General features: G+C 33.6%; 1 protein-coding gene across 1 annotated transcript in view; it reads left to right on the top strand.

Moving 5' to 3' along the window:
• The first annotated feature begins 202 nt into the window (after positions 1-202).
• The window catches only part of LOC143226886 (galactosylgalactosylxylosylprotein 3-beta-glucuronosyltransferase 3-like), a 29,178-nt gene continuing 19,237 nt past the window's right edge, over positions 203-10,143 (top strand). The window contains exons 1-4 of the mRNA XM_076458421.1: positions 203-270; positions 5,456-5,556; positions 5,854-6,230; positions 6,638-6,755. Of these exons, the coding sequence (XP_076314536.1) occupies positions 5,493-5,556; positions 5,854-6,230; positions 6,638-6,755 (559 nt within the window). The 5' untranslated portion in view covers positions 203-270; positions 5,456-5,492. The remainder of the gene's footprint in view (positions 271-5,455; positions 5,557-5,853; positions 6,231-6,637; positions 6,756-10,143) is intronic.

The following is a 10,143-nucleotide window of genomic DNA, read 5'->3' as shown; positions in this document are numbered from 1 at the left end:
AGAAAACACAGTTTCTAACTGATAGTCAGAAGTTACATCTTCAGGAAGTATGTTACAACATCTCACATTTAGTGACTGGTGATGATTTCCCAGATGCAAGAGGTTCACCAATAACAAGACAAAACTAGCTATTTCTGTTGGAGCAAGTTACTGCAGCTGTTCAGTCTAGTAACAGATGTATAATAACACCCTGACGCACTTACATATCCAACTAAAGCTCAAGTGCCACGTGTCGCACGAGGAACCTCACAGTGTTTGTGAAAAAAAAATGTAAGTGGGACAAATCACGAATCAAGGTAATGAAAACCTTTTTATCTTTATATAGAAAACTTATCTTTGTAAGTGGAACAAATCACGAATCAAGATTATGAAAACCTTTTAATCTTTATAAGCTTTATATAGAAAACTTATCTTTGTAAGAGGAACAAATCACGAATCAAGGTAATGAAAACCTTTTTATCTTTATATAGAAAACTTATCTTTGTAAGTGGAACAAATCACGAATCAAGATTATGAAAACCTTTTAATCTTTATAAGCTTTATATAGAAAACTTATCTTTGTAAGAGGAACAAATCACGAATCAAGATTATGAAAACCTTTTAATCTTTATAAGTTTTATATAGAAAACTTATCTTTGTAAGTGGGACAAATCACGAATCAAGATTATGAAAACCTTTTTATCTTTATAAGCTTTATATAGAAAACTTATCTTTGTAAGTGGAACAAATCACGAATCAAGGTAATAAAAACCTTTTTATCTTTATAAGTGGGACAAATCACGAATCAACGTAATGAAAACCTTTTAATCTTTATAAGCTTTATATAGAAAACTTATCTTTATAAGTGGGACAAATCACAAATCAAGGTAATAAAAACCTTTTTATCTTTATAAGTGGGACAAATCACGAATCAAGGTAATAAAAACCTTTTTATCTTTATAAGCTTTATATAGAAAACTTATCTTTGTAAGTGGGACAAATTACGAATCAAGGTAATGAAAACCTTTTAATCTTTATAAGCTTTATATAGAAAACTTATCTTTGTAAGTGGAACAAATCACGAATCAAGGTAATAAAAACCTTTTTATCTTTATAAGTGGGACAAATCACGAATCAACGTAATGAAAACCTTTTAATCTTTATAAGCTTTATATAGAAAACTTATCTTTATAAGTGGGACAAATCACAAATCAAGGTAATAAAACCTTTTATCTTTATAAGTGGGACAAATCACGAATCAAGGTAATAAAAACCTTTTTATCTTTATAAGCTTTATATAGAAAACTTATCTTTGTAAGTGGGACAAATTACGAATCAAGGTAATGAAAACCTTTTAATCTTTATAAGCTTTATATAGAAAACTTATCTTTGTAAGTGGGACAAATTACGAATCAAGGTAATGAAAACCTTTTAATCTTTATAAGCTTTATATAGAAAACTTATCTTTGTAAGTGGGACAAATCACGAATCAAGGTAATGAAAACCTTTTAATCTTTATAAGCTTTATATAGAAAACTTATCTTTGTAAGTGGGACAAATTACGAATCAAGGTAATGAAAACCTTTTTATCTTTATAAGCTTTATATAGAAAACTTATCTTTGTAAGTGGGACAAATTACGAATCAAGGTAATGAAAACCTTTTAATCTTTATAAGCTTTATATAGAAAACGTATCTTTGTAAGTGGGACAAATTACGAATCAAGGTAATGAAAACCTTTTAATCTTTATAAGCTTTATATAGAAAACTTATCTTTGTATGTGGGACAAATCACGAATTAAGGTAATAAAAACCTTTTTCTCTTTATAAGCTTTATATAGAAAACTTATCTTTGTGACCTTTTCTAAAAAATATAAGTCACCGTATCCACAAGAGGGAGTTGCCGTCCATTCTACAAAGTTTCACCATGAATTGTCTGCCCAAACAATCTATCAAAAAATGTCGTATCTTGTTACGAGAGATACTTACACCATAAAATATGTACAAGTTACTGTATATCTTTCTTAGATGAAACAATTAATTGTATCTCTTCTCTAGTGTCAAATATACACGAGTGTTATGTTTAATGATGTTTGAAAAGGATAGTTTATGACAGGTGTTTACCTAACTATGTACGAATCATGCGTTGTGGAAATTCATTATCTTGATTTGGTGCTTGCATAATGATATTACATCATAATATCACGTAGTGTTTATAAAGTTTTAGGCCTCGGTCAGGCTATCAATATGCGTACAAAATTTAATTTAAGTAAGACAAAAATAGTCAGTTACTTAGACAGAGCAGGATTGTACGTAAGTGAGTTTTGACCGTAAGGAGTGTATAAGTAGCACACTTTTTTAAGTGAAATTATTGGAAATTGTATTATAGCATCAGAGTTGAGAAAAATAATTTGTCTTGTTAGTTGTGTCCTGATTGGTTTGGTTTGTTTTGAATTTCGCGCAAAGCAACACAAGGGCTATCTGCATTAGCCGTCCCTAATTTAGCACTGTAAGACTAGATGGAAAGCAGCTAGTCATCACCACCCACCGCCAACTCTTGGGCTACTCTTTTACCAACGAATAGTGGGATTGACCGTAACATTATAACGCCCCCACGGCTGAAAGAGCGAGCATGTTTGGTGTGACGGGGATTCGAACCCGCCACCCTCAGATTACGGTTGTGTCTCGAAGTAACTGAACAAACTTGTGTAAACTTTTGATAAGAAGAGACGATTTTTGAAAGCTCTGGATACAACTGTGGTGATTTACTGTATAACGGACACTTGTTTTAATATATATTATTTTAAAACAATTGGACTGTGTGCTGTTTGTTAAATTTATCGTCACAGGCACGTGCTGTAAAGAACCTCGCACATTCATACCTACAAAATTCTAATAATGAAGAAATAGCAACGATTATAGTTATAAAGAGGTAAACAGTGCTGGAAGAGACGTAAACAAGCGACGAATAGATCTATGTGTAGATACAGTCGTAGTGGTGGTAAGACACACATAAATACTATATAATCATGTCGAGTGACTTTGATAAGTGGATATAGCGACAGAAATGAGCAACCTTGGCTGAAAGATGACAACATTCGAGAGTTTGTTAAACAACAACAAGGCCAATAAAGAGAAGAAATACTAAAAGTAGAGAGAGGAAAAAAAGACTGGAAACAGAGAAGACAAGAACCAAAGTGCAAAGTTCAACTGATAGAAAGACATTGAGTCAGTCAGGGCCAGCTGACCTTAAATGGTTAAATTTGATAACGAGAAGACGAGATGGATGCCTTTCTGGAGATATATGGAAGATTCACACAAAGTCAAAATTGGGACAAAGGTGACTGGGCAGTTTGTCTTAGCCCATTTCGCTCAGAAAAATACCTCTATATCGCTTTATTAGGTTTAATTCTGCCTGCAACACTTCCTACAAAAACTACAAGTCACTAATTCCAATTTTTAGGTTTAGTTATGCCTACGACACTTCCTTCAAAAAGTACAAGTCACTATATACCTTTCTTAGGTTTAATTCTACCTGCGACAGTTCCTTCAAAAACTACAAGTCACTATATCCCTTTATTAGGTTTAATTCTGCCTGCAACAGTTCCTACAAAAACTACAAGTCACTAATTCCAATTTTTAGGTTTAATTATGCCTACGACACTTCCTTCAAAAACTACAAGTCACTATATCCCTTTATTAGGTTTAATTCTGACTGCGACGCTTCCTACAAAAACTACAAGTCACTAATTCCAATTTTTAGGTTTAATTATGCCTACGACACTTCCTTCAAAAAGTACAAGTCACTATATACCTTTCTTAGGTTTAATTCTACCTGCGACAGTTCCTTCAAAAACTACAAGTCACTATATCCCTTTATTAGGTTTAATTCTGACTGCGACGCTTCCTACAAAAACTACAAGTCACTAATTCCAATTTTTAGGTTTAATTATGCCTACGACACTTCCTTCAAAAACTACAAGTCACTATATCCCTTTCTTAGGTTTAATTCTGACTGCGACGCTTCCTACAAAAACTACAAGTCACTATATCCCTTTCTTAGGTTTAATTCTGACTGCGACGCTTCCTACATAAACTACAAATCACTACATATCTTTACCAGAGGAAACAGGGAGGTTCTTTCTTAACAGTTATGGATGTATTAGTTGGTTGATCAGTACCTTCAGTGAGCGACTGGTAGCCTGTCATCAATACAGTTTAGCAATACATTTGTTCTTTTATGTAAAATGCCGAGCTTTTATAGTCACGAAATAGAAATTGTGGTGGAAAGTCTTGAAATGTAAACGTTTTGACAATAGGGTCAGTTAGAGTAACATCAAGGTTATTCGAGGGTAACGTGATTAATTATGCAAGATTGCCAGTGTCCACTTATACCTAAATGACTAGTGAACCATCATTTTTTGTTTTACTACACAATTTATTTGAAGGTAATTAGTCTTACACGCACACAACTAACAATCGTGGTAAGCCACAAGTTGTACTTGTATAGTACATAGTAACTGTTATTAACTGGAAGTTGTGCATGTGTATTACATTGTAACTGTTATTAACTGGAAGTTGTACTGGTATAGTACATAGTAACTGTTATTAACTGGAAGTTGTACTTGTATAGTGCATAGTAACTGTGATTAACTGGAAGTTGTACTTGTATAGTGCATAGTAACTGTGATTAACTGGAAGTTGTACTTGTATAGTACATAGTAACTGTTATTAACTGGAAGTTGTATAGTACATAGTAACTGTTATTAACTGGAAATTGTACTCAAGTAGTCTACTTGTTTGTTTTTGAATTTCGCGCAAAGCTACACAAGGGCTGTCTGCGCTATCGCTCCCCAATTTAGCAGTGTAATTCTAGAGGAAAGGCAACTAATCATCACCACCCATCGTCTACTCTTGGGCTACTCTTTTACCAAGGAATAGTGGGAGTGTCCATTACATTATAATGCCCCATGGCTGAAAGGGCGAGCATGTTTGGTGTGATTGGGATTTGAACTCGCGAACCTCAGAATTACAGGTCGAGCATCTTAACCACCTGGCCATGCCAGGTCTCGACTAGTGACTCTGACTTCTGGTTTTATACAGTTTAAATTAGTGTTAGTAATCATTACATACATTTCCTTGTAGCAACTAGTGTTGATGTCTCATTTTTGGTTTGTTAGGAGATGGACGATTAATGTACTTTGACTTGACCACGTAAGGTTTCGGCTTTGATTCCTTCACTAACTGCGCTAGTTGTGAAAAATGTACAATGTTGCAGCTTTGTTGTGTTTTGTGTTTGATGAAAAATTTATTAGTAGATTTTGGAACAAGTGTAGATTTAATAAATACAAAACAATTTTGTTTGGAACAAGTGTAGATTTAATAAATACAAAACAATTTTGTGAGAAAGTTTTGATTTTTTGAAATCTTGCTTTCATTAATTATCAACCTTCAACGTTTTATTTTCTTCACTGTAGAGGGCAGCAGTGTGAGAGAGAGGAACATGTCAGACTAATGTTGTTAAAAACACTTGTTTTGTGTTCGCCTCTAATAATATTCTTTTTCATCTCTTATAAAGGTGAGGTCCAGATACTCATTTTCAAAATAATGTGTGTTAAATTAACAAGAATAAGAGCTTATACATAAAGATAAGAGACAATTATATCGTTTATTTTTCACTGTATATTTAACTTTGGGATGTAAATCACCCTACTGTAAAAATAAAGTTTCTAAGGAAACAAAGATACGGTGAAGTGATTGCTTCTCCATGACTCATCTCATAACATAAAAACTAGATAATTATATATTTTTCACACGACAGTAATAGTTTCGACCTACAATAACTCTCCTATTATACTCAACTATTCTTTCCTAGCTCTACTGGTACTGGAACAAGGACCGAAGCTCCCAACGATATTTGTTATAACACCTACTTACAATCGGCCTGTGCAGCAGCCAGAGTTAATCCGGCTGTCACAAACTCTAAAGCTGGTTTCCAACATACACTGGATTGTGGTGGAAGATGCTCCGAAACCGACCGAACGACTGCGCCATCTTTTGACAAGAACTGGCATTGCCTACACGCAGCTTGCAACGGGAGACAAACAAGTTGAGTGTAGCGGTACTGGAAGGCCTGGCAGAGGCATCACAAATCGTAAAGTCGCCCTCAAGTGGCTGCGGAAGAACACAAAAGAAGGGGTAGTGTTCTTTGCGGATGACGATAATGCTTATGACCTTCGGCTTTTTGATGAGGTTAGCAGCTGACAGTTTTGTAATAACAACAGGTGTGAGGTTAGCTAGTCATAACTTTGTAATAAACAGGTGTTCTGATTTTGATTAAAATTTTCTTCTACCACATTCCACATGTGAAGTCACCATGACCACAGTTATACCAGACTACCTACAATAATAATAAACTAGACTATGGTTATATAACATGTTCAAAAGTGTAGTTTATTCAGCCACACATATTCTTCAAACCACATCCAGCTATATTATCAATTAGGCTAAACCTATCCTGAAATTTCAACCACTTTTCTGTCTTCTGGCATTTAAAATTCATAAACAAACTTCCAACTCTAGTTTATAATAAATACCAAACCAACAACCTAATTATTGTTGAAAACAATCAAAAAACTGTGATACTATTTTACTTCTAGATAAGGTGGACCAAGAAAGTGTCAGTTTGGCCTGTTGGCTTTGCCTCAAGAACATATGCCATTGGGTCTCCAATCGTAGAGAATGGAATTGTAACTGGCTTTCATGATGGTTTTAAAGGTAAGTATTCTCCAGTCATAGTTCAATCTACTGTTTTAGATGTCAAGAGTTCCCATAAGAAGACAGAGTAATATAGACTGAAATACAGTTCTCTGTAAAATTATCAAGCCCTCTAGTTTATGATATTTTTTACAGATATTTTAAATGTTACATACTAAAAGCTATTACAGAAGATTAACTGCTTTTGATAATAATATGCAAATAGCTTTACAGAGGAATGTTGCTGAGGAAGGGATTGCAGTCTCATAAGCACCACCTGTAACATCTACACATCTGTTTCTCTGTGAACACACAACTAGTTCACAGTGCATGACACCAACGATATTTATGGTGGAACACAGAGCCATTTCTGAGCAATGATATTTGTATCAGTAAATAGCAAAGCCCAAACACACCAGTTAGAGTATCAAGAGAGAAGAACCACCAACCTCAAAAAGATGGTGTAAAGCTATGTAAACAGCACCAGAACACACATAACTACTGCTACCACTGACACAGTCAGGTCATGTTGTCCAAGAACTCTACAAATCCACCCAGAAGTTAAAAGGGATTACTAACATACCTAATCCAGGGAAGCAAGAATACAAGGTGAGAGAAAACTAAATCACAGAAATCATGGTGAGAGAAAACAAAGTTACAGAATACAGGGTGAGAGAAAACTAGATCACAGAAATCATTGTGAGAGAAATCTATGAGAATACCAGGTGAGAGAAAACTAAATTACAGAATACAAGGTGAGAGAAAACTAAATTACAGAAATCATAGTGAGAGAAAATTAAGTTACAGAATACAGGGTGAGAGAAAACTAAATCACAGAAATTATGGTGAGAGAAAACTAAATCACAGAAATCATGGGGAGATAAAATTAAGTTACAGAATACAGGGTGAGAGAAAACTAACTTACAGAATACAAGGTGAGAGAAAACTAAGTTAGAAAATACAAGGTGACAGAAAACTAAGAGAATACAAGGTGAGAAAAAATTAAGTTACAAAATAAATGGTGAGAGAAAACTAAATTACAGATTACAAGGTGAGAGAAAACTAAGTTACAGAATACAGGGTGAGAGAAAACTAAATTACAGAATACAAGGTGAGAGAAAACTAAATCACAGAAATCATGGTGAGAGAAAACTAAATTACAAACTACAAGGTGAGAGAAAACTAAATCACATAAATCATGGTGAGAGAAAACTAAGTTACAGAATACAAGATGAGAGAAAACTAAGTTACAGAAATCATGGTGAGAGAAAACTAAGTTACAGAAATCATGGTGAGAGAAAACTAAATCACAGAATACAGGGTGAGAGAAAACTAGATCACAGAAATCATTGTGAGAGAAAACTAAGAGAGTACCAGGTGAGAGAAAACTAAATTACAGAATGCAAGGTGAGAGAAAACTAAATTACAGAATACAGGGTGAGAGAAAACTAAATCACATAATACAGAGTGAGAGAAAACTAGATCACAGAAATCATTGTGAAAGAAAACTAAATTACAGAAATCATGGTGAGAGAAAACTAAATCACATAATACAGAGTGAGAGAAAACTAGATCACAGAAATCATTGTGAGAGAAAACTAAATTACAGAAATCATGGTGAGAGAAAACTAGATCACAGAAATCATTGTGAGAGAAAACTAAATTACAGAATAAAAGGTGAGAGAAAACTAAGTTACAGAATACAGGGTGAGAGAAAATTAAATTACAGAATACAAGGTGAGAGAAAACTAAATTACAGAAATCATGGTGAGAGAAAACTAAATTACAGAATAAAAGGTGAGAGAAAACTAAGTTACAGAATACAGGGTGAGAGAAAATTAAATTACAGAATACAAGGTGAAAAAAACTAAATCACAGAAATCATGGTGAGAGAAAACTAAGTTACAGAATACAAGGTGAGAGAAAACTAAGTTACAGAATACAAGGTCAGAGAAAACTAAATTACAGAATACAGGGTGAGAGAAAACTAAATCACAGAAATTATGGTGAGAGAAAACTAAATTACAGAATACAGGGTGAGAGAAAATTAAGTTAGAGAATACAAGGTGAGTGAAAACTGAATTACAGAATACAAGGTGAGAGAAAACTAAATTACAGAAAACAGGGTGAGAGAAAACAAAATCACAGAAATCATGGTGAGAGAAAATTAAGTTACAGAATAAAAGGAGAGAGAAAACTAAGTTACAGAATACAAGGTGAGAGAAAACTAAATTACAGAAAACAGGGTGAGAGAAAACTAAATCACAGAAATCATGGTGAGAGAAAATTAAGTTACAGAATACAGGGTGAGAGAAAACTAAATTACAGGATACAAGGTGAGAGAAAATTAAGTTACAAAATAAATGGTGAGAGAAAACTAAGTTACAGAATACAAGGTGAGAGAAAACTAAATTACAGAATACAAGGTGAGAGAAAACTAAATTACATAATACAGGGCGAGAGAAAACTAAGTTAGAGAATACAAGGTGAGAGAAAATTAAGTTACAAAATAAATGGTGAGAGAAAACTAAATTACAGAATACAGGGTGAGAGAAAACTAAATTACAGAATACAAGGTGAGAGAAAACTAAATTACAGAATACAGGGTGAGAGAAAACTAAATTACAGAATACAGGGTGAGAAAAAATTAAGTTACAAAATAAATGGTGAGAGAAAACTAAATTACAGATTACAAGGCGAGAGAAAACTAAGTAACAGAATACAGGGTGAGAGAAAACTAAATTACAGAATACAAGGTGAGAGAAAACTAAATTACAGAATACTGGGTGAGAGAAAACTAAGTTAGAGAAGACAAGGTGAAAGAAAACTAAGAGAATACAAGGTGAGAAAAAATTAAGTTACAAAATAAATGGTGAGAGAAAACTAAATTAGAGATTACAAGGTGAGAGAAAACTAAGTTACAGAATACAAGGTGAGAGAAAACTAAATTACAGAAAACAGGGTGAGAGAAAACTAAATCACAGAAATCATGGTGAGAGAAAATTAAGTTACAGAATAAAAGGAGAGAGAAAACTAAGTTACAGAATACAGGGTGAGAGAAAACTAAATTACAGAATACAGGGCGAGAGAAAACTAAATCACAGAAATCATGGTGAGAGAAAATTAAGTTACAGAATAAAAGGAGAGAGAAAACTGAGTTCCAGAATACAGGGTGAGAGAAAACTAAATTACAGAATACAAGGTGAGAGAAAACTAAGTTAGAGAATACAAGGTGAGAGATAATTAAGTTACAAAATAAATGGTGAGAGAAAACTAAATTACAGAATACAGGGTGAGAGAAAACTAAATTACAGAATACAAGGTCAGAGAAAACTAAATTACAGAATACAGGGTGAGAGAAAACTAAATTACAGAATACAAGGTCAGAGAAAACTAAATTACAGAAATC

Source organism: Tachypleus tridentatus, chromosome 9 (genome assembly GCF_004210375.1).
Source record: "Tachypleus tridentatus isolate NWPU-2018 chromosome 9, ASM421037v1, whole genome shotgun sequence".
Taxonomy (NCBI): domain Eukaryota; kingdom Metazoa; phylum Arthropoda; class Merostomata; order Xiphosura; family Limulidae; genus Tachypleus; species Tachypleus tridentatus.
The sequence above is the reverse complement of the archived record's forward strand: the minus strand, read 5'-3'. Positions and strand labels throughout refer to the sequence as shown.